This window comes from Pleurodeles waltl, chromosome 10, assembly GCF_031143425.1.
Source record: "Pleurodeles waltl isolate 20211129_DDA chromosome 10, aPleWal1.hap1.20221129, whole genome shotgun sequence".
Classification (NCBI taxonomy): domain Eukaryota; kingdom Metazoa; phylum Chordata; class Amphibia; order Caudata; family Salamandridae; genus Pleurodeles; species Pleurodeles waltl.
In genome coordinates this window covers 817,671,722-817,697,431 of record NC_090449.1, presented here as the reverse complement: position 1 = coordinate 817,697,431, position 25,710 = coordinate 817,671,722, and the positions used below count along the sequence as shown (strand labels likewise).

The window sequence follows — 25,710 nt, the reverse complement described above, 5'->3', positions numbered from 1 at the left end:
GGAAGACAGTGCAGAAGAGAGCTCTGTCAAGGTAGATAGTCCTCTGCATTAAGATCTGTTACTCTTAGCGTAGCCTCTGGAAAATCTGAGAGAAAGGGCTAAAGCTGCTAGCACTGCTTTGGCACACAGAATGCCTATCAGCAAAGCCCAGCTTCCTTGACAACCAAGTCTGACGGAAAGACCTTTTTGCCTGTTTGATTCTGCAAGGTTTTCTGGTCTGAGCCCATTTCACAGACCCTTTGGGAGGTACTTGCATGGTATTTAGTCTAAAGGTTTGGGAGTCGCTGGTTAGAAGAATCCATACTTCATCTCTTTCTAGTGGATAATCTAACAGCAGATTCCTCTCTGCTCTTCCACCACCCTAGTTTGTAGAGTGGTCTCTTTTTGCCATCTAAAAAGATCACCAATTAGAGATCTACACATTGGTACCAACAATTGTACAATTGTATTTTTATGATCCCCATCCGAGGGAGCGGACGGAGCTGAGCAAATAATTGACACCAGTGCGCAGTGGTGTCTCAGTCACATCTGGGATGGAATGAATTATTCTAAAGATGAGGATTTGGGTAGAGTATCTACCAGAAAGAGTGTTATCGAAGGTAAGTAACATGTTTGTTTCTTCCTCATTGTATTTTGAGCCACATCAAGTGTATCTTAGAGAATAAACAATTTCTTCCTGATTTGTGTAACCTTAAAATGAAAGACAGAATGCACCTTTATCCAATTAAAGTGTAGCTGATAGTTCATCTGTAGTATTGAACCCTTATCCATCTTCAGATTCAACAAACTATCAGTGTTTCAAAGTCTCTCTCATTATAACACTTCTGCCTGTGATTATCTTTTACCCTCCTCATGTTGCAATCAACTCCTGCTTTTGTCTGCCTGTTCCTTAAAATACCAGCAACTGCATTTACCTGCAGATTACAATCCTAAGAGCCTATACCATTGCTGGTCATAAAAGAGCTGCTGATCCTTCGCTTAAAAACTGGATCTATCCGAGCATATACCCTAGCTGCTTGTATAATAGACATTCATATGGGCTTTTCCCAGTCTCAGGATCTCTTTCCCATGCCCATATTCAATGACGTTTAACTGAATGATGTAGAACACTCAATAGATGGGTAGGTATCAGCGTCAGAAGAAATACACCTATTCTCATACTTTTCTCCTGTATCCATGCTTGTACATACCTCCTCTCTTGCTGCACCACTGTTTGAGCTGTCTCTGCTAATCTGATAGAGACATCTAGAATTTCCTCCAGGCGTCAGTCTGAATCCAGAGATTTTGCTCGAGCAGTACCCCTGCGCTCAGTTAGGTGGTGTCGATTGGTTCCATGTCTGGTGTTGGCATCATCTGCGCTGGATATGACGTCCCGGGTCCTGCAGTCACCACCTGTTGCTCTGGTCAGCGAAGACCAGCAGCGGTTCCCGTGTACAGGTGCAGATGTGTCTTGCAGAGGAGTCTTGCAGACCGATCTTAAAGTCTTATGGGCGAATCTAGGATCCCACCATCAGGGGAGCCCTTAAGTAACCCAGGAGGGGGGGGGGGTTCAACACTTTCTGCAATGATCCACCTATCTGGGGGCCAAGGGACGTCACCTAGCTGGACAAGCCAGTCACAGTCTCCCAGGGGCCTCTGCTTATCTAATTTCCAAGATGCCAGAATCAAGTGGCCACCTGGCAGAGCTCTGTGCACCTCCTTAGGGGGATGTTCACTCCTCTGTCCTTTGTGTGGTTTCATGCCAGAACGGGAGCTGGGGCTCTTGCACTGGAGTAAACCGGTTTATGAAAGGAGGGCACCAAATGTGCCCTTCATAGCCGTCTGGTGATGTTTAGAGGCACCCCCAGCCCTGTGACACCTATTTTTAAGGGAGAGGTGCGTTCTGCCTTCCCCTGTCCAAGTTACGCTCAGCAGCAGGAGGGTAGAATAGTGTCTGGAGTCAGCAGCAGCACAGGCTTGCATGCAGACTCTGCAAGATTGTACAGGCAGACGAGGGGGATCCCCTAGGCAACCCCCAAAGTACATGGTGGTATGCAACTAGCACTGGAATCGCTGTAGTTACATGATTCCAACATGTTTGATACCAAACATGCCTTGGTTTGGTGAAGCCATTATGTAGTTGGACATCTTGTGTTGAGCAATGTCCACTACATACCTTAAGGTGGCTTCTCCAGTTGTATGTGATTTCATAGAAAAACAATTTTGTAGACTACGATTACTGAGATATCATTTCATCTAAAAAATTTAATGGAGATTTTCAGAATGAAGTGCATTTACCTTTTCGTAGAAACCAATTCATTGAATGTCTTTTTGGTCAAAATTGGCTTTTGAATGCTTATTTTGTAAATATAAATACAATGGTTACAGTCCCTTCTTTCAGAAACAGTTTTGTCTGAGATATTTATTTCAGTGCTTTACTTCAGGGGACAATATTTCCTATTTATATCTTTTACACTATTGAATACTTTGGATTCTTTTAATTCGCTGACCCATCACCACCCATAAACACCATCTATCAATGACGCCTCACAACCCCTTAACACCATTAACACATGCCCCTTTATATCCTTTACCACACTTAAGCTACACTAATTCCTAAAGCTTAAAAGCCCTTTCTACCCCAAAATTCCACCATCTATGAAGCATAAAATCACTCCCTCCACCTAACTCCACTCATTACTGAGCCCTAAAACCCCCTTTCTATGCCAAAACTCCACCCATCCCTGAACCCTATAAACCCTCTCCGCCAGAAATTCCAGCCATCCCTGACATGAGAACTCTTAATCACCCTAACCTACTCATCCCTGAACCCTAAAAACCCTTTCTACATCTGAACTCCACCTGTGCCTTAAAACTCCTCACCACTCTAAACGCCACCCCATCCTCTACCCTAAAAACTCACCACCCCACTAATCATACTTGAACCTTAAAATGCCTCACAAGCCCTAAAATCCTCCATCCATGAACCCTAAAAAACCCTCAATACCCTTACAGTCCACCCATCCCTGAAACCTAAAAACACCTCACACACCTAAACACCACTCATCTGTGAACTTAAAAAAAAACCTTACCAAATCCATCTATCTCTGAACCCTAAAAATCCCTGCTTATGCCTGAACCCCAATTATACTTGACCCCTAAAAACCCCTCATCACCCTAAACATTACCCATACTTGAACCTAAACACCTCAGAGTAGTCCTAAACTCCACCCAAGTTTAATGTTTGGTTTTCCCTTAAAATTATCTTTCCTTTAAAATGTTTCCTTTAATTATTATTTTATTGATTTCCTTAAAAATGCCTTTCCTTAAAATTGATTTTCTGTGATTTGGTTTCCTCTAAAATGGTTTCTCAGTTTTCATTTTCCATGAATTCACACACATCTGGATTTCCCTGCACTTAAGAAACCCAGAAAATGGAGTCTGGGATGTGTAGAGGCATCTCTGCTCATGCAATTGTGCCCTTACACTGGAAATCGTGCACCCTGCCCTTACGCTGAAGGGCCTACCTTTGCAGTGACTTGTAGGGTCATAGTGCAGTGACAGTGATATAAGGTAAACCTTATATCTGAGATGAAAGGTGCTTGCATCATTTCACACAGGCTGCAATGGCAGGCCTGTTGTCACAGTTTGCATGGGCCCCCATGGTTGGCACATTACATGCTGCAGCCCAGAGGGGTCCCCTGGTATACCAGTGCCCTGAGTACCTAAGTACACTGACACTGAGGTCATGGTTAGCAGCATCCCAGTGTACTATAGTCTAAAAATACTGACACCAGGCAAAAAGGGATGGTAACTGTCAGAAAGGTGCTAATTTCCTACTTCCCTACTTCTCATGCCAGAAGTAGATCGTTGTTGTTGTTTCCGCTACTTTCTGGTACCAAAAAGGTCAAGGGCTTCCACCTTGTCCAAGACCTTCGATCCCTCAATCTCTTCCTCAGAAAGGAAAAGTTCAGAATGCCCACTCTAGCTCAGGTTTTATCTGCCCTGGACCCAGGAGACTCGCTGGGAGCATTGGACTTCCAGGATGTTTATTTCCATATTCCTGCCCTGCCTACTTGCGATTCACAGTAGGCCAGAGCACTATCCGTTCACTGTGTTCCCCTTAGGTCTCATTAGCACCCCTCAGGTGGTCACCAAGGTGGTGACAGTAGACATAGCTCATCTGCGCAGATCAGGGGTTTTAGTCTTCTCCTATCTCGATGACTGGCTGTTGAAGGGTAGCTCAACCCAGGGTTTCGTCCCCCATCTCGAGACTATGGCAGACCTCCTGCATTTGCTGGGGTTCACTATAAACGTGCCAAAGTCACACTTTGCTCTTCATCTCATGTGCCCCCTTTTATCAGAGCTGTTCTGGACACAGTGCAGTTGCAGGATTATCCTCCAGAGTGGCAAGACCAGGATATTGTGGCTATGATACTGATGTTTCAAACTCTGTCCTGCATTTTGGGGAGAAGGACTCTGAGGCTCTTGGACCTCGTGGCTCCATCATCCTGTTGATGATTCATGCCAGATGCCATATGCAGGCTCTGCAGTGGGACCTGAAGTTCCAGGTGGTGCAGCATCAGGGGAATCTCTCAAGCATGGTCCAAATGTCGGAGGGAGCTGCGCAAGATCTGCAGTGGTGGCTAACAAACCGCGACTGGGTCAGAGACAGATCCCTCTCCCTCCCCCAAACAGAGCTGACAGTAGTGACAGATGTGTCACTCCTGGGCTAGGGTGGCCATCTGGCAAAGGCGCACATCAGAGGCATTTGGTGTAGGTAGTTGGCTCTGTATATACTATCTCAAAGTGAGAGATAGTGTGCACAGAGTCCAAGGGTTCCCCTTTGAGGTTGATAGTGGCAAAATCAGATAATACTAATGCTCTATTTTGTGGTAGTGTGGTCGAGCAGTAGGCTTATCAGAGGGTAGTGTTAAGCATTTGTTGTACACACACACAGGCAATAAATGAGAACACCCACTCAAAGACTTAACTCCAGGCCAATAGGTTTTTATATAGAAAAATATTATTTTCTTAATTTATTTTAGAACCACAAGATTCAGAATTTAGGTAAGTACACAAATTTTAAGGTACTTCACACAGGTAAGTATGGAACTTTGAATTAAAACAGTAGTATACACAGTTTTGGCAAAAATTTCAATAAGCTATTTAAAAGTGGACACAGTGCAAAAATCAACAGTTCCTGGGGGAGGTAAGTAATAGTTTCTCAGGTAAGTAAAGCACTTACAAGTTCAGTCTCCTGGGTATAGGCAGCCCACCGTTGGAGGTTCAAGGCAACCCCAAACCCTCAGCACCAGCAACACAGGGCCGGTCAGGTGCAGAGGTCAAAGTAGGGCCCAAATAACATAGGCGCCTAGGAGAACAGGGGTGCTCTGGTTCCAGTCTGCTAGCAGGTATGTACCTGTGTCCTCGGGAGCAGACCAGGGGGGTTTTGTAGAGCACTGGGGGGGGGACACACACAGGCACACAAAATACACCCTCAGCGGCACGGGGTGGCCTGGTGCAGTGTTCAAAGTAGGTGTTAAGTTTTGCATTGAAAGCAATGGAGGGACCCAGGGTCACTCTGGTGATGCAGGCAGGGCACAGGGGGGCTTCTCGGGCTAACCACTGACTGGGCTGGGATGAGGGCCACCTACTGGTCACTCCTGCACTGGTAGGTGGTTCCTCTCGCTCCTGGGGGCTGCAGGTGCAGTGCTTGGTCCATGCGTCAGGTTCCTTTGTTACCAGGCAGTCGTGGTCAGCGGGAGCCTCTGGATCCTCTCTGAAGGCGTCGCTGTGGGGGTCCAGGGAGGTCAACACAGGGTTTCCACGGCATTGGAGTCGCCGGGGGGGTCCTCTCTGCGGTGTTGGTTCTCCTGAACTCGAGCTGAGGGCGTTGGGTGCAGAGTGTGGACACTCACGCTTCCGAAGTAAGGCGAGAGTCTCTTTAAAGTTGGTTTCTTGTTGCTGTTTTTTGACAGAGCTGCTGTCCTCAGGAGGTTCTTGGTCCTTTAGGTGCAGGTCAGGCCTCTGAGTCCTCAGAGTTCGCTGGTCACGCTAGATGCGGCGCTGTGCAGGTTCTTTGAGTCTGGAGACAGGCCGGTATGGCTGGGGCCAAGCCAGTTATTGTCAATGTCGTCTCTGCAGGACTTTCAGGTCACCAGTCCTTCTTCTTTCTTCAGGTTGCAGGAATCTGATTTCCTGGGTTGAGGGTTGCCCCTAAATACTCAATGTAGGGGTGTGTTTAGGTCTGGGGGCAGTAGCCAATGGCTTCTGTTCTTGAGGGTGGCTTCACCCTCTTTGTGCCTCCTCCCTGAGGGGAGGGGGCCACATCCCTAATCCTATTGGGGGAATCCTCCAAAACAAGATGGAGGATTTCTTAAGGCAGGGGTCGACTCAGCACAGGACACCTTAGGGACTGTCCTGACTGGTGGGTGACTCCTCCTTGTTTTTCTCATTATCTCCTCTGGACTTGCCGCCAGAAGTGGGGGGCTGTGTCCAGAGGGCGGGCATCTCCACTAGCTGGAGTGCCCCGGGGCGCTGTAACACCAGGCTTGAACCTTTGAGGCTCACCGGCAGGTGTTACAGTTCCTGCAGGAGGCGGTGAGAAGCATCTCCACCCAGTGCAGGCTTTGTTCCTGGCCACAGAGTGACAAAGGCACTCACCCCATGTGGCCAAAAACCTGTCTGGATGTGGCAGGAACTGGTCAGCCTAACACTCGCATTTGTACTGGTATACACGGGGCATCTCTAAGATGCCCTCTGTGTGCATTTTTCAATAAATCCCACACTGGCATCAGTGTGGATTTATTGTGCTGAGAAGTTTGATAACAAACGTCCCAGAATTCAGTGTAGCCATTATGGAACTGTGGCGTTTGTGTTTGACAAACTCCCAGACCATATACTCTTTATGGCTACCTTGCACTTACAATGTCTAAGATTTGGCTTAGACACTGTAGGGGCATATTACTCATGCAACTATGCCCTCACCTATGGTATATGCACCCTGCCTTAGGGCTGTAAGGCCTGCTAGAGGGGTAACTTACCTATGCCACAGGCAGTGTGAGTTTGGCATAGCACTCTGAGGGGAGTGCCATGTCGACTTAGTCATTCTCTCCCCACCAGCAAACACAAGCTGTGAGGCAGTGTGCATGTGCTGAGTGAGGGGTCCTGAGGGTGGCATAATACATGCTTGCAGCCCTTAGAGACCTTCCCTGGCCACAGGGCCCTTGGTACCAGGGGCACCATTTACAAGGGACTTATTTGTGTGCCAGGGCTGTGCCAATTGGGGAGACAAAGGTACATTTTAGGGAAATAACACTGGTGCTGGGGCCTGGTTAACAGGGTCACAGCACACTTTCAATCATAACTAGCATCAGCAAAATGTTAGGGGGTAACTATGTCATGTGAGGCCTTTTCCTACATTTGGTCTCTGGCGGAGTCCAGGGTCCACATGGACCTGTTGGACCTCCGGGTGATCAGACTAGCATTGAAAACATTTCTTCCTTCTCTCATGGGAAAGGTAGTGCAGGTTTTCACTGACAACACAACCGTCATGTGGTACTGCAACATGCATGGCAGGGTTATGTTGTGGACCCTTTGTCAGGAGACTCTGCACCAATGGACATGGCTGGAGCAACAGGGCATATCCCTGGTGGTTCCAACATCTGGCTGAATCTCTGAGCAGAATAACTCAGCCAACAATGCTTAGAGGATCACAAATGTTGTGCCCACATACTCCGAAGATGCATCCTCTGTTCTTCAGCTCAATTGCAGCTACATCTTATGCATTTGTCTCTCATGTTCTACTTCAGATTCATTCAGATGTGCAGTGAGAAAATCCAATAAGAGCATAACTAGTCCTCAAACAATACATGAAAACTCTACTTAAACAAGCTACATGGCAGACACGGTCTTCCATCCCTTGCAGTCCCACCCATAGCATGATGCTACCCATCAGCAAATGTACTTTAATGCTGTGTCGGAAGTAGTAGCCACTGTGCAGCTGCGTATACAATACAGTTACCTGTTAGTGGGCAAAAGGAAACCAGTTAGTTTTGGGGGCAGAAATCACAGCCAAGCTCTGCAATGTGTCTGAAATGATTATGCTTTTATGGACTTAAACTTTGTCTTTAACATTACTTTTTTTTTTAATTGGGCAGTCCTGTATAAGCTGACCCCTTTCAATAATTTCAGAAACCAAACTGGCCTTCTCTTACTGTCGCACAGACAAATTCATCTTCCAGGACACTTGTATTCTGCTAGTTGTGGACAAGTGTTTCAGAATTATTCTTCCTTCAACCCATACAGTCTCTATTCACTTGAGTAGTTGAACTGGAAATCAGGAGTCCTTTGATATTGGTGCAATGGAGTTGCCTCCTGGAGGAGGTAAATTATGTAGTTGACTCAGCCTGTTTCAATTATAGGAATGTCGTTTTTCTTAGCTTACCTGGATATAGTCTGTTACCTTTAGATTGTGCAACATACAGTTGCCAGGCCTGTTACTTAATTTACTTTAGTACACACCTGTTAGATGCCAGTTAACCTTCCTCATCAGGTTGCCAGTGAATAAAAGGTTAAGAATCTTGGCTTAGTGCTCAAAACATTTGCTGGCACTTGTCCTGAGTAGTTCAGACCTCAATTTGAGTCATACATGCCCACTCAAATGCTTTGTTCATACTCTCTTGTACACTAATTTGTTCCCACATTCCTTCACCTAGAGCATGTTTGATATACAGGGAATAGGAGAAAGAACCAGAGGTAAAATGCTGTGCCCATGGCAATACTTGGGGCGAGTTTTAACTGTGATAGTGCAGGGCAAGGCACAATAAATCTACTGGCAATCCTTGTTTCATTTAATATTTCTTTCAGCACTGGCGGATTTGTTTATGAAATGATACTCAAATACCAAGAACATGCTTTAATAAGTTTACAATCTTTTGATAAGTGTAGATTGCTTCTTGAGGTTTGAATTTCACATTTCTGTTGTGTGCCGTTCTGCGAGTACCTTAATGTATGCATTCCAGTTCTATTGAAATACGTTTGCTACCCTCTAAAATGTTTTCAAAGGGAAACCAGACAAGTGAAGTGTAGGTTTTATGTAATGCTTGTGAACATGGTGAATAGTCATCAAATTAATATTCTTCCTTGAGTTTTTCAAAGTTTTCTGATTCACGCTAACATCTGTCCCATATTAACATGAACGACACAGTAAAAATTCATCAACCTATAATGTGTCTCTAAAAGTTTATTTTCAATCTGTTGATCTTCTGTTAAATACACTGGATACTGTAAATGGAAAAACAATCTTGGTTGGGAGGCTTTATTCTGGCTAAACCACTTTAATAAATTTTGTCCTTTCAGGAAGTAGTTTCAGATCTGATGAGCCAAATCCAGGAGCTGAGGAAATCAATCATTCTTAAAACTGAATCCGTTGATTTGATGAGTGGAGAACTAGAAGACCTGAATGTATGTTCTTGCCCTTTCCTATTACATACACTGATGTTCCTTTTACACCTGCAGTCCTAATGTATGTTTGTCTTTTGAATGACCTTTTGGTCAACCTATGAAATCCTCTCTCTGTCCTTTCAGAATGTCAATGAAAACAGATGTTCAATAAAGCCTTTTAATATTATATTTCACTTACTGGCAGCAATGGTGACATGGCTGTAATGTTTGTCTTTCTGCCTATATAAAGAAAGTAGATGAATAATCCTCAAAGAAATGGAACAGGAAACTACACTTTAAAATAGATAACCCCTATATCCATTTTCAAAACATTCTGAAGTTTATAGAAAGTATTACACAATTTGGATCTGAAGAAATATCCATATGCTGTTCTCTCAAAGTCGTGGATGCAACTTATATTTTGCTTATTTTACAGTTCAAATATAGTGCTGCTCTCCTTGCTAAGGAGGAATGCAAATCCATTATAGATGATCAAGCCATTCAGATTGAGAAACTTAAGGAGGACGTGGAAAGAAAACAGTTGGCTGATAATGTTGAGGTAAGGATTTTCCATGACTGATCTTTTGCAAAACGTGTATTTATCTAAAATAACATTGACTTTCTCCATTGCTCACAGGTTCTGGACTTAAAGTTTCTGAGGTTTATGTTTAGTGGTGGTTAAAGACCTATTCACAAAGCCTTGGTGCAGACCTTGAACCAATGTATTCATTTGCACTTCTCCACAATTGATCCCATCATTTGGACATACTGTGGGATCCACCTGGTATCATAATATATCCACCTATTCAAATAACATTTCTTGACAATACTGAAGCATTAGTTTACCATCTCAAGAAGATGAGACCTCCATGAGAAATAACATTGTAAATGTATGAACTTTACTAGAGGGGTGGTATATTGGTATGAAGGAAAGCTCATGACTTAATGAACCAGACAACAGAAGCATTTGCTACTTAATATGTCAACCAGTGATGAGCACTGAGTGGATTCCCCAGTTAAGGATCTGCATGTCTTATTATAAGTTTTGCCTATTTCCAAAAGCATCCAATTGAGCATATGTATCCTTGGCAATTTACAGTATGTGTTTGCTGCATATGTAATTGTGTTTACAGATGCAGTATTGATACTGCATGCAATTGTTTGTGGGATTTGCAGAGTGCCCCTCTCTCAACCTTTGGTAGTAGTTAGTTCATAAAGCTTTATTGTATTTCATATAGAAAAATCATAAAAGCCATAAATCAGTCATATGTATGAATATACATTCATCAAATACAATAATACGTACAGCGGTATAAAAATATATTTTTTTAAAATGTTACAGGTTCAGAGATGATCAGTAACTTCCTATGTTTAAGCACTGCCCTTAAAAACTTCACCATACAATGACAAATATGTGTGTCTGATAGGAAACTGTAGGAATAGGTAGGTGGGGCAACGTTGTTAAAAACCAAAGGACTTCAAAATAGGTAAAATCCATAGCTTTTAAAATTTACAAAATAACACAGTGCAACATACACTGTTCAGAGATGTGATCACAGGGGCACTTACTTAAATTCCTAGACCAGTCATTGGTTAACGGGAAACTGATTAGACAGTGAAATATATCTAACTTGAAACGTATTAAGTTAAATTTATGCTGATCATTGAGTTCAAGTTGTAAAAATAAATGTTGCAGATCAGATGTAATCAGGGTAGTTGCATGCCTATGGACAGTGAGCTTCATCAACTCACAAGTTAACCTTTGATCATCGCACAAAGCCAGGCAATCTGCTCCAAGTTGCTTTCTATTTATGAGCATTAAAAGTTCTGGCGGATCAAAATATTCCTCATGTCCCAAGTCGGTCATAATATTTTTGACATATCTTAGTCAGGAAAACTGTCTGGCAGTTTCTAGCTTTAGACAATCCGTGATAATATCCCTATTTAAAGCAGCTTGCTTAGTAGTCAAAATTTTATGCCATAGTAAAATAGATTGAATTTTCACCAGATCGCTAAGGAATGAAAGCCCTTATTCAGCGTGGCACACATAGGTGGAGCAACTGTCCGGAACTGCGAGAATGAACCGTAAAAACATGTTTTCTAACACTTGCAGCTTTTGACAGTCAGAACGACCCCATAAGTAGCTATGGACACACACTTTGAATTATAAATGGCTAATAGGTCATTCACAGGTTTCCTCCCCAGCTTTCTAGAAAAATTACAGAGTGGTGTGGTAGATTTGCTATAATGGAACTTCCTGGTATGTTCAACCGACATCCATCTACCCCTCTAATCAATCACTATGCCTAAGAATGCGAAGGTTTTGGTAAACTCAATATGGGTGCCTTCAATAGCTGGATTACTACATTGTACATGTCTTTTGCCTCACTTCATAACAAAAGTTTTCCCCTTTTCATTAAAAAGCCCCAAGTTACACATAACCTTCGCAAATGCATTAAGCAAGCGCTGTAAGCCAATGGGGGTGCTGGCCATTAGTACAGCTTCGTCAGCATAGAGAAATGTTGGCATAGGATGACACCCTACAAAAGGGATGTCAATATATTGCTTGGTCAGAGCCTGCTCTAAGTTATTAATGCATAGGGTAAATAAAAAGGGTGCTAACACGCAACCTTGCCCGACACCCTTCTCTATGCAAAACTTGCGCGAGTACTCTCCCTTAATCCCATATCTTACCATGGCTGTGTTATCTACATACAAATGCCTCAAGAAATCAAACAAAGGTGGGTCCACTCCAGTTTCTGTCATTATGCGATATAATTCGTCATGAACCACACAATCAAAAGCGGATGATAAATCAACAAAGTCCAAATAGATATTGCTTTTTTCAACTGCGTATATTTGCCTACGATAAGGGCCAGATTAGGACCCTGTTCAACCGTACCAATACCTGGTTGAATCCAATGCAGGAGCTCAGATAGAATCCCCTATGACTCAGCCCAGTCCTCTTGTCTGTTCAATAACATACGCCCCACAACTTTTACCAGTGAATCCAATAAGGATATTGGGTGATAACAAGGGGGATTAAGACAAACTCCCTTCTTATAAACTTGGACTCTAAGGGATTTAGACCAGGTATTTAAGAACCCAGACCAGGCGCAACACTACAGTTGACAATGGAGCCCACAGGGAAATGTTAGCCTTGTAAAGGTCTACTGGGATGGAATCTGGGCCAGGGGCCTTTCCACTTGTACTAGATTCTAGAGCCATTGTAATCGCCTCCACTGTAAATAGGATTTTGCTTAAACTCGAGGGGGGTTTAGGAGGGAGAGACTTATCAATAGCCAAATGTGTTGAGGACCCCCCTAGGGTTCTTATCAATACATGAAAAGTAATCACCCCGTTCAGATTTCTTAATGGCAATCTGTAACCTAGGGGAGTTGTCAGCTTTCAAAAAAGTGGTGTTTAACGCTCACCATAACGCCCTATTGTCTCATGTCAGGCTAGCTTCAAAAAGTGACTCCCAGGCCTCATCTTACAAGTTTCTCTTTCTCTGGGCCAAAGCTTTCTTATAATCTCTTCTGAGGGTCTGCATCTCCGCTCTGCACTAGGGCGCCTTTTGCAGTGCTAGTTTTAACTTTTTGTGAGCCCGTGAGCACAATGAGTCGAACCTTCCACCTCTTTTTACTGAATAATTGTTAATATGCCTAGATAAGCCACTTTTAACTCCCTTCATTATTTTAATAAATGCCCCAATAATGTTCTCCTGAGCAGCTGCCTTATCTAGGTAGGTTTTCTATGGAAAGCCACCAGGTGTGTTAGGAATTTATTTGAATCAATCTGGGTCCAACAGTATTGCCCCCCCCCCATCTTCCCCCCCCTCCCCCCCCCCCCTCCCCTACCATTAAAGGTGCTAGTGAAAGGGAAAGGTGGATGACCAAACTGATTTCAGAAACCTAGATCATACTGAGATTAAAAAATCATTAAGGAGGTCATCATACCCAGACTGAGTAAAACGTGATAATACCCTGTCATCGTAATTAGAAAGCCCACAGATTTTAGCTGATTGAGATTGACCCAAGTTAACGTTAAAATTGCCACCCCTAAAAAATTATCAAATCCACATTAGGTCTCTTGAGCAATGTCGTAAGTTCACAATCCGATTGCTTAAGTGTGCTATATACTTCCAGTATACCTAAGTTATTACAAACATTTACCAGGTCTAGAAGAGGCGCGGCCGACAATTTGGCAGTGATAATCTGAAAAAACACATTAGATACTGCCAAGCGGACCTCAGTAAGAGGATTACAAATGGCCATGTAAGTACATAGGTCCCCTTTGGCTCTTCCAAAAGTGGATGGGGTGGCCAGGGTATGAAATGTTTTGTAACCATTTAAGTGAATAGGGTCCACTTGCCAGGTCTCTTGGTAGCACAATAGTTCAAATCCTGCAATAAATTGAAGCCATTAAGTAATCTTTAGTTTACGTTTTAAGCCACCTATGTTACAAAAAGCTGTCTTAAACCCCCTGGAACCTTTACAAACGTTGAGGGCATGCCAGCTAACTGAAGGGTTAGATGTTCCATTGTTGGAAAATGGGACCGAATCTGGACTAAATCAACAATTTGTGTGCAAGTTACATATGGCCCCCGAAGAAGAACCTAAAACGGTTCCATTAGACTGGAAAAGAAGGTAAAAGAAACCTAGGGAAAGTGCCATAATGTGGTTATCTGATACCCTACGGACATTTAACAGAGAGAGAACCGTTTCAACCAATGGTGAGGATTTAAAGAACAAAACAATACAGTCCCCTTCCATGCTTTTACTCCCTTGCCCAACCCATTTAACTCTTCTAACCATCTTAAAATCTCAAAACAACACTCCAGATAAACCGTACGTTTCCCCACCCAATGCAGAGACTTATTTCTAAGTGAGTCCCAAGATTCTTGACCAATGATTTTAGGGTGGGGACGTTAACTAAAACTACTACATAGGGGGTTGCCTCCAGTGGAAGGTCAAGATGGTCCGCAGGAGACAATGCGATCTTGTTTTTGGGATGACCATTTACTGAGGCAGGAGGGACTGTGGGGTGAGAAATCCCGTTGGCTGTATGCTTGTTTCCCCTATGTAAAATCGTAACACTCTCCAGAGTTCTCATATCGCCTTGTGTTGCACTGATGGCAAATTGGGGAAGATTAGCAATGGTTCCAGAATCGTTGTCCTCCCCGGGATGTATGTTGTCTCCTTAATGGGGTAAAGCAGATCCTCCTCCTGTAATATTTGTATTGAACTGCAGACAGCTGAGTTACGTCAGTCCTCCCCCTTGAAATATTCCAGACACGCAGAAACCGATCTCTCAACCTGACCTGTTCTCGTAACTAGAGCCATCGTTTCAAACCTTACAGTAGAATCCAAGAATTGTATCACCAAAATCACAGAGTTAATATCATCTGGAGAAACCTTGCTCTAAGGGTTTTTGCAGGTGCCTTCTTACATCTTGGCTTTACTGCAGCTGGGCTCAAAACAGCCTGTAAATGGGTAGCTAACTCAGGTTCCTGGTTCAGGATTCCTGTGGGTGCTTAGGGGGAGGTTGCATATAAGAATCATACATAATTATACAGTCTTATGCATCTTGTAGACAGCTGTTCAAAGACGTATGTAGAGTGGTTGTTATACAACCAAGAGAATTAGAGCACTGGGAACTAGCTGGGTCTGGGGGATTGTCCTTCACCCCTCCCTGACACCCTTCTACAGTAGAAATTTGCTTTTCCAGTGCCTCCATTGCACCAGTGATATAATTCAATAGACTTGAGCAAGATTTGACCGGTGACTTTCTTCTATTCCCCCCGTTTAACTGTACCTTTCTCTTTCCCATGGCCAAAGTTCAACAAAGCAGTATCTAAAGGGCCACGGCCAACTCAGGACAATAACAGAGAGCAAATATGAAGATAAACAGTGAGACATACCACAAAGCAAAATGCAGTTAAGATCAGAGTGAACCAAGCGGACTCACTCCTTCCAGAACCATAAAGCCAGCATAGAGGTTGTAAGTCGATGCAGTGAGGCAAACCCAAAAGGGAGGACCCCGCCTTGTCTAGTTGCGGATGGGCGTGTACCGGCCCCCTCTTGGCCTGGGCATGTCCCGCACTGTGGGACAAGAGCATCCCCAATATAGAGCCTTCGGGCGCTCAGTTGGTTCAAGCGGCCTCCTCTTTTGCAAGGAACGTTGGGAGTTAAAGTCCCACTCCACCCCAGGCACAAGTCAGCGCGTCCTGTGCCGTGGGGCAAGAGCGTTCCAAATATAGCACCTTCGGGCCCTCAGCTGGTTCGAGCGGCCTCCTCCGCCGCAAGGAATGTTGGAGGTTGGAGTCCCACTCCACCTCAGGCACAAATCAGCGCGTAGTAATAGCAGAAAACACGAGACTAATCAAGGGTATGTCATGTTTTCATGAAGAGACAGGGCAAAGACAGAAAGGGACCTGATGTTGAAATAATTTTATTAATGACAAACAGATTATAGAAGCAGGACAAGGAAACCAATAGACCTGGGGAACCAAAGACTGGTCGGAGTTAATGTTGAATTCCATCTTTTTTTTAAATAGGCACTCATTACTTTCTTGTAGGAAGTTCCCATGATGTCATTTCTGCCACCAAGACCTGATCTCCATCTCACTTGAGATTATTTGAAACAGTGGAAGCTTGTCCCAGGCCAGATCTCAGTCGCAAACAGGGGGAAAATACTTTATATGAACACAATACTACAGGGTGTGTTGCACTATTGGCTCAACATAGGCACAACAGAGTTAAGCCCTAAAGGGATTACAAGTGAAATCTGCCATAGAAGAAAGGTAAAGGTGTTTAAGACTCTGCCTTCCAACAATCCATTAAAGAACTTAAGCACTCAGTGGAAAGCCCCCTGAAATAATATAGCCTTGAGAATGTTGACCAAGAAATTGACACATTTTCAAAAGCAAACTGAACAAAAGCAGCAACACAGCACCATCAGCTTCTCAGAAAAATAAGTTAAACACTGGTTACATTGGACCTGTACGTATCTAAAATGGGAACACTGGCAGGATGCCACTGTCCATTGGAAACTCGCAGCTTCAGCTTTTTACTAACCCATGCAACCAGAGCAGACACTATTTTCCATTGTCCAGAACCTTTCACACTAGAAAAGGGAGTAGTGGTAGAGTTCGGGTGTTAGAGAGCAAAATGTCCAGTTGTATGTGGATTAAGCCATCCAGCCCCCACCATTTTGTTTTTTGCTTTTGTCCTGACATTTTGCTTTGTTTTAGCTTACTCAGTGGTACCTCTACTCTAATTCCAAGCAAAGTTAAATCCAGTGACCTTAACCCATCATGTTTATTTTTTGTCTGGGTGAAATATTGTTGCCATCAATAAAATAATTATGAACAAAATACTGATTGTAAACACCAAAATCAAGGTGAACATAGGAATCATTGTGATCACATTCAGTTCACATGTTGCTAGATTACTCTTTGATACAGTTGCTATACGCATAATTATATTCACAGCCCATCTCTGAGTTAAATCTTCTTCTACAGGATAAGTCTAATTGGGATATGTGTGGTTTTCCATTTGAGAATCTGTGGGGTTATGCCCATATTAGTACATAGCCATTGTGCCCCACTGGATTTGATGGGAGCTTGGCAAAACCTGGCATTGCCCAATTAAAGCTCCATATTACCAGAAGCAATGGAACCTACTCCAGTCTGACTAGTTGTGAATTAAAATATTTAGGATTCACTGACTGCAGAGATCAGTGCACTGCTGTTCAGTTGTCATGAAGTGTGAATACAAACTCGAACTGTACTATAGGTTTTGAGGAGTTGCATTACCCAAATTATATCTGACCTCCTGAGGTGATATCTGGATGTTGGTGCTGGGACTTTGCCTACTTGGATATCCCTTAGAAACCTCCACCATATCTAGGCGACCGATGAGCTTCCAAGAGGTCCTCTCTAACCTCTGCTTTAACGTCCCTCCCCCACTTAGTTGACTTTGTAAGACCTCCTCCCAGCCCATACATATTCAAACTCCTGTACTCAGTAGCCTCTGTCCATCATGGCTTCATCACAGGTCCATCAATTGCTTTTTGTTTTGGATGCCTGAAGAAATGAAGCTGTGGTGCACTAGGGAGTGTCCTCAAACTACCTAGTGGGGCAGAGATCCTGAATTTGGGTTCCCATGTAATAGCCATATCATGAGCTCAAATACTAGGCCTGCAAGGTCCTTTGTGCGCCATTATCCTTATGCCCCACCCCACCGTACCTGCATATACATTTGAGGCCGAGTATTCATATTGATTTACTCCCTTTTCACGCCCATCATTTGCAGGATCTGTCTCTTAAGATCCATATCCATTGGTTCAGTACTCCTAGACCATCTGGAGGGAATGTGGTCACATAATTAAAGCCCTTCTGCCAGATATTCTATTTTTTTTTTACCCTTGCAACTTTCTTTTGAGGTATTTTTACTTGTGGCTCTTTCCCGAAGACCATCAAATATGAGATCCTTGGATAATGAATGTACATTGTTCTCTACAAATATTGCTCAAATGAATAATTGTTCAAGTGCTGTGTCTGTAAAATGCGCATATCTGAGCATATTCTACAAATAATTACCACGAAATGAAAATGTTGATACTAAGTATTTTTGAAAACTGGAAGAAATACACTTCAAAAGATGAAACTGTTTTAACTGAGATGGAAAGGCAGCTTACTAACCAATTCTAATTATATATCTTTTCTGGGCACTCGGCTCACCACCCACAAGATGGTAACATCATACCACTAAATGAAATTTTTATACAGTATTATAGCTAGTTGAACTTTACTCCAACGACCCTTAATACAGCAGTGCAATAAATTGTATATAGACTCTACCTTCAGAGTTGTCATTAGTCAGGTTTCGACTGCTCAACTGGGGAACCCGAAAGATTGAAGGAAGCTTTGGAGATGAGACCAGCTTTCCATTACACAGTGAGGGAACACATGGATCCTCACCTTTCTTATTGTTGGGTGATCTCAGCTATTTCATGGATCTTAGAAAGTTCGACAAATACCCTGCTGGTGTTCTATGAGCTAGTTTGTGAGTTTGTGTAATTTTTCTTTATAATAATATTTGTCCACAAGCTGAAGGAATGGTATTGCAATGTTTTGGTAGAACTGGAAAACCAAAATAGTTAGAATATCCAAGATATATAAGGGGACCACAGGTTACTTACAATTTACCAAGAGTTGTAATTTTTTACAGAAAGAGCTCCTGTGCGACGACCTTGCCCATGCAACCGAGCAATTAGACCTGTTAACAGAGGCCTCCAATAGGCAGGCTGGGGTACTGCAGCTAGTCCAGGAAGATCTGAGGAAGAAAGAAGACCTGATCAACGAGCTGCAGCAACAGGTTAAATATGTTTTTATTTCCATTAGAAAAGTAGAACACTGTAGAACACTATTTCCATTAGAAAAGTAGAACACTGTGCTATTGCTGCTGTTCCATGGTCGCAAGGAACGTTCTTGCAAGAGAGTTGAAATTATACTTGGAGACCAAATGTGTACTTAAATGGTAAAACCTATCTCCCGTTTTCCCAATATTGTGTGTCTCTCTGCTGTCCATCAGCGCAAATAAGTACATTATATTTTTTTCTTTAATAGTGATGGCCCAGACATATAATAAAAATATTTTCTGTTAGTGTAATGTTTAAGGACAAAGTAGAACAGAGACTTGCATGATACACAATACGCTATGATCATTTTACAGTCTTGACCAATTTGCTGCAAATGACTGGTACGTGGAATACGGAGTGCTGTCACACCACCTTCTATCTACAGACCGAAGAGCGCTTTTTTGTGTACCTAAGATCAATGACACTAGGATATATCACAATTTCCTCAATATGCACAACAGAAACGGAGAACTGGAAAATACTAAGTGGTAAATCAACGGTTCAGAAAGGAACAACACTGATTCAAAAAAAATGTGTTAAGGTAGATTATGCTGCACAACACAAGCTGCTAATAATTTCCAAATCTCTTGTGCACCAATTTGTTTACTTGCGCTGACCTCTATCAATGGTGGTGTGATGGTAAGTCTCAAGTCCCTTTTCCCACATACTTCCCAGACGCCCAACTGTACCTCTTCCTCTTGAGAGAAGGTAGAAATAATTGTTGCACCAACCCTGAACATGTCTGAACTGATATTACTGCAAGAAGATGGTTCTTCTCTTAACCCATCATCTGTGAACCTCGCCTAAGTTATCATCGAAACTTTCCATAAGCATCTTAAACAATGCAAGTGAAAGCAGTCAGCAGAAGGCAGGTAGACGACAAATGGCCTAAGCCTTTAAAGAAAATGAATGCAAAGCCTCACGAAGGTCCTCTTGCTTAGGAAGCCGGAAAGTCCCTCTAACCAGTGAGCGCAGTTCACTCGATCTGGCAAACTTTCCTTTGTGTGCCTTATGCCTCCCCTCCTCTGACTTACTTCTCTTGCCCTTGTAGGTTTCTTTTTCTTCTTGCCACCGATGGGCCTCCAACCTCAAGTGTTTTTTCACCATAAGTAGGCATATTTTCACCTCACACTGATATGTCCTTCCTCTTGCCCAAGTCAGATCTGTGAAACGGGGGCTGAGAAATGGGGGTGGTGTCCCAAAACTCTCCTTCAGCCAGAAAGCATGGTTTTTGTGATTTGCCATAAATTTGTTCAGATGTTTCAGAGAATTTAAGGTTCACAATTTGAGGTTGCTTTTGGAGTCTTGAGGGGAAGAAAAAGTCCACAAAAAATATATAATTGGCTGGTCCCATAGGAAAGAGTGATACAATAATGGCTGCAACATGAAGAAAAATGTTGCAGCCACCATTACAGGGCTTGGCTCAGCGGACTAGGAGAGAGCAAAAAAAAAAAAAAAACACTAAAGCACAGCCCTTTATGGAAAATGCACTCTCAATACACTATGAAACCCATTAAATGTGCAAGCCCCTACTACATCATGCACAGTTTGCACAGACTGAGCCTAGAGACCACTCCTTATGGAAGCATGAAGCGAGTGTGCATACTGTTCATAGAGCCCACTCACTCAAGATATCTAGGCCCCATTATGTGGGCAAGGCCCTACTAAATTCAGTGCACACACTGTGCGTGTAGCCCACTCCCTACAGGCACCCAAGCCCAATTAGGTAAGTGAGACGCTATTACAGAGAGGCTGCTCTCTGTACAGCTCTTCATGGAGAGGTCACTCCCTCCACATACTCAAGCCCCCTTATGCAGGGCAGGGCCTACTGCGTACATTTAGGTATATTAGTAATATTTTACTTAATGTAAAAAAAAAAAAAAACTACTAGAAATTGAGTGGAAAAAAAAAACAAAGGTTATATAAGGGGAAATGTCAGAGATACAGTTTTGAAGTTAAAAAAAAAACATACTGAAATTCAGCAAGTGTAGTTTACTGAGCTAACTATATCTTGTGCCCCCATAATCATCCTCTGCTTAAAGAATTGCATATTGCATCACACTTGACATGTTCAATGACATCACTAGTGACATCTCTAATGACATCATTGACATTAATGACGTCATCCAACCTACTGTTGTTCAATTTACTCTACAAACCAGTACCGCCTTTGAAATATGTAAATAACTTCTAAATGGCACAGAATCATGTAGAACATGAATTACATAAAAATACGTGCTTATATAAAATAATTAGACTCTAGCATACTGCCTCTAGACATACAAGCCCCATTAAGTGGCAAGCTGCTACTACGTACATCCTTCGTGTGCACAAGTTTTCATGAAGAGTCCACTACTGCCAGAAAACTAAGTCCCATTAGGTGTCCAAGCTCCTACTACTCTTCACCGTGTGCAAAACTCTTCACAGAATGCTCCCTCCCTCCAGACACCCAAGGTAAATTTTGTGAAAAATGCCATCAACGAAAGGATGGTTGGGCTAGGATCACCATGTTACCAGATTTCACATCACCATTTTACCAGTTTTCAGAAACAAGCAGAGTTTTTTTTTTTTAACCACAGTTTTTGCATTTTTCGAAGAGGCAGTCAAATTCTCCTACTTTTATGCTTTCAAAGTAATTGCAGTTTGTAGTTGGGGGATCTAATTACCAACCAACCAGGAAAACCTAGCAAACCCAGACACTTCAGAAAATTAGACACTCAAGGGAGTTCGGGATGGTGTGACATGCATGGATCACTTAATACTTTTTTACTTGTTATGCCTTGAAAACCTTAAACTTTGGCTAAAAACACACAGTTGCGTCACAAAGTTAAAAAAAATGTCAAGGATCCACAAAACAACCCACTGTTACCGCACTTGAAGCGATAAAAATAGTATCCCATATGTGTGGGTGGGCCCAACATTCACAACAGAAAGGACCCCGAAATGCAACATAGATCAGGTTTCTCCCCTCAGAACATCCCTATTATTTTATTTTTTGCAGTGGATTTTGAGCCTAGCCTCATCTGACACCTAGGAAAACCTACCAGTCCCAGCCATTTCTGAAAACGCACACTCAGATTAGTTTGCCTGGATTCCCCTACCTTTTTGTACCCACAATGTCCTTCAAACCTCAAACTTTTCCAAAAGCACAAACTTTCCTCATATTTCTGTGAAGGTAAATTCCAGAATCCAAAACGTTCCTACCATCCATTGTTCCAAATCTTTTCCAGATAAAAATGCAGCCCTACTTGTTTGGACTGGCCTAGCACCCACAGCACAACAAGCCCCAAATCGCAATGTGGAGACATATTTTCCTGTCCAAAATGTCCTGATTTGGTAATGGCTATAACCGCAGTATTTGAGGCTGGGCCCAGCTGCTTCACTACTTGTGTGTCTGGGCCTAGCGCCTACAACAAGAGCAGATTAAATCATGGATCAAGCGACGACCATGTTGATTTGGAAAGGTCTCCGGTTTGATTTGTTCCTTTCCGGAATAGAAGTTGGGAGGACGTTGGCCCACGTGTTAAAACACTCAAAAGCATAACAATTTCCTCTCTTGCCATCAGGATGATTAATTCCCTAGAAGTGGAGAAAGTCTGTTACGTTTTTTTTTTTGTGGTGCGGCATGACCCAATGCCTGGGGGATGATGTCCCCACCCTTTTGTATCTTTTCCCCCCTTTTTATCTAGTGGGTTTTCTGTCCCCTGGGGAGTGGGCGGGTGGCAGATAGATTGGGAGGTATACTGCCACGATCTGTCCCTGGGATGGTTAGGGTCAAAGTGTGTGGTGGTCATATTCTAGGATGGGGGTGTTTTTCAGGAGGGTGAGGGGGTGTGTCACTCATGTCTGGTCTGGCAGCCCCAAACCCTTCTTTTAGGCTGGGTCATCCGACTATTTTTCTTTTGATTTAAGCCAACCCCGCTGGCATGCCTTCAGGCCCTCCATGTCTGCATGGTTCCCTTCTGGTTCTACGCTGGCAGCCCAGGTGCATGTGCGGCCCCAAGACTCCATTCCTGGATCCAGACCAACATTGGTCATACCACCTCAACCTTCCCTGGTGCCAGTCCAGATGCTGAGGCACCACAATGGCCGCAACATCACCATTTTAATCCCCAAGTCTGATACGGAGCCAGAGAGGCATCGCTGGGCACCATATCCCGCACCACCAAGAGCCTTGCCTACTAGATCAGATCCTGAGCCCTATTCCAATGGATGAGGACTTTGGGAGGAATGGGAGTGGCCATTGGACCCTCAGTAAGTCCAGCCTTATAATCAAGATATGGACTGGTGTGTGGCACTAGGTAAAACTATTGGTCTGGACACATCCTCATTTTCTGATATGCTTTCTCCCCCTACCTTGGCTCCGGAGGAGAGAACGTCTTTTGCAATAGTGGTGTGTAGGTCCTCGGCCTTTAGTTGCCCTTGGTGGCATTCAAGACCAATGTCTTGACAGAGGTGCTTCAGCCTGGAGTCTCCCCATCTGAACTGCTCGTCCCATTCAATTAAGCCATTAAGGCTGTACTTTTGGGTACCTGGTACAAGCCCAACACAGGGGCTCCTGTGGATAGGATAATCAGCCGTCACCATCGCCCCATCTTAGGGGACCCAGGTTTCCTTACTCAGCACCCTACCCCTGAGAGTTTGGTGTTCCAGGCTTCCACCTCCCATGTTAAACCTGGTGTATTCCCTACTGCCCCACCTAATAGGGAATCGAAGAGGCTGGAGACACTAGGTAAAAAGATGTTTTCTTCCGCCAGCCTGGTATTGCAGTTTGTGAATACTGCATGCCTTTTGGGCCACTTCTCCCAAGATCTGTGGGATATGGTTGCACAAGCACTGCCTACGATCCCAAAGAAGACCTGGGCCGTGCTCTCCCAAGCTGTTGCAGACGGGAGAGATGCAGCAAAGTTCACAGTTCGCTGTGGACTCAACACAACTAATGCGCTGGACAGAGCTGTTTTGTCAACGGTCACTGTGCCACTGGATTCAAGCTAGCCTGGCTGATAAGAAGTGATACTCTGAAACTGGTCTTAGGATGCCTTTCTCCGATCGAGGGAAGGCCTGGCAGTTAGGGCTGAACTGTTTACATGATGGCAGGATCAAGGCTGATTTGAAAATGACTGCATCTAAACTAAAGTGGCATGTTGAGCAAACGAGCAGTGGATTTAACCCAGATCTGTGACTAGAGGTGAGTGAAAGGTTTCAGCATGACGTTCATCATCCTTTTGTGTTGCTATCTTGCTGTTCCTACCCACCTCCTGCCCTGCATGGTCTGTGTGCTGCCACTGCCCAAAATGGTTAGCTTGCTGTCCCAGACCACTTCTTCTGCCCTACAGTGGCTGAGTCTATGCCCCTGTCACTCCCCTCCTGCTTAGGTTGCATGGATAGCTTGCAACCTCTACCCTGTTTCCCGTTGCCCTCCGATGTCTGTGTACATGCCCGTCCCCCTCCATTTTACTCATGATGTTCCTTTGAGCTGCCACAGCCCCTCCTGCCTACTTTAAGGGATTTGTTGCGCTGACACTGCCGCTCCCATCTGCCCTCTGTGGCCCTTTATGCTGACACTGCCTGTCCCACCTGCCTGGTGTGTCAGCTTGCTGTCTGTTTCCCTTCTCCTGCACTCTTTTGTCTGAGTCCATGCTCCTACCCTTCACCTCATGCCCTCCATTGTCCACTGTGCTGCCCTGCCCCATCCTGCCTGCATGGTCTGGTATGCTGCCACTTTCCTTCCCATCTGCTCTGCGTGATTAGCTTATTGCCTCTGACACCTGTTGCCATTTGTTGTCTGAGTCTGTGCCTCTTTGCCACTGTCTCCTCCATCCTGTCTTCCAAAGACCCTTACCATGACACTTCCCTTGCACCCTCCCTCCAGCCCTCCATTATCCTTTGTGCTGCAACTGCTCCTCCTGCCTTCCTTGTATGGTCTGTTTTCTGCCCTTGCTGCCTTTCCCCTCCTCAGTTGTCCATGTGCATAATCTTGTCTGCACCCTATTGCTTTCCGTGGTTCATTGTGCTGCACTACCCTCAGCTGTGTGATTTTTGTGCTGCTATTACCCCTAGCACCTGCCTGTAAGGTCAGTTTGGTGCCCCTGCCCCCTCCCTCCCACCCACTATTGTACGACTCCATGTCCCTACCCCTTCCTCCTGCCCTCCATGGTCTGTTGTACCATGCATGCCAACATTTTGAACTTGGTAAGAGGGAGATTTTGTGACAAACAAATCGGGGTAATTGATATACCTATTCACTTACATTCAAAAGAGATTTTGGACTGGAGACAGCTAAAAAATGTGGGTCTCTTGTCTGAATTTGTCCTTTTGACATGTATGATTGCACTGACACTGCCTCTCCCTCCTGCCCTCAATGGCCCATTGTGTTGTCACAAACTCTCATCTGTCCTGCATAGTTTGTTTGCTGGCTATTGTCCCATGCCCTCCTTGGACTGTTCTGCTACTACCTGTCTCTCCTGCCCTATGTGGCCCATTGTCCTGCCACTGCCCCTACTCAGCATGTTCAGCTTTTTGACTCTACCCCTTCCTCCCTGCCCTCAATTGGCAGAGTCTGTGCCCCTGCCTTCTGCCTCCCTTTGGCGTTCTCTGAACATCTAGGTCACCAACATTTTGTATTTATTATACAAGTATGGCACACCTGAAGTCATCTTGATGTAATCAAAACTGTAAAACCTAAGGCATTTCTGATATGACAATATTGAGGGGGTCGTATTCCTATAGAAATCATGGTTAGTGCTGTAAAAAATTAGAATGAAGACGTTATCAAATAGAGACAAAGCGCTTATAAATTATTTCCTTTTTTAATGTTTTTTTAATTTATTTTTTAACCTGTTGATCACTTCATAACTT

General features: G+C 43.9%; 1 protein-coding gene across 2 annotated transcripts in view; it reads left to right on the top strand.

Annotated features, from left to right (window-relative positions):
* KIF15 (kinesin family member 15) overlaps positions 1 to 25,710 on the top strand; it is a 930,781-nt gene that overhangs the window by 479,538 nt on the left and 425,533 nt on the right. For both annotated transcript variants that reach the window (XM_069211483.1, XM_069211481.1), the window contains exons 25-27: positions 9,343 to 9,447; positions 9,863 to 9,985; positions 18,663 to 18,809. In XM_069211483.1, the coding sequence (XP_069067584.1) occupies positions 9,343 to 9,447; positions 9,863 to 9,985; positions 18,663 to 18,809 (375 nt within the window). The remainder of the gene's footprint in view (positions 1 to 9,342; positions 9,448 to 9,862; positions 9,986 to 18,662; positions 18,810 to 25,710) is intronic.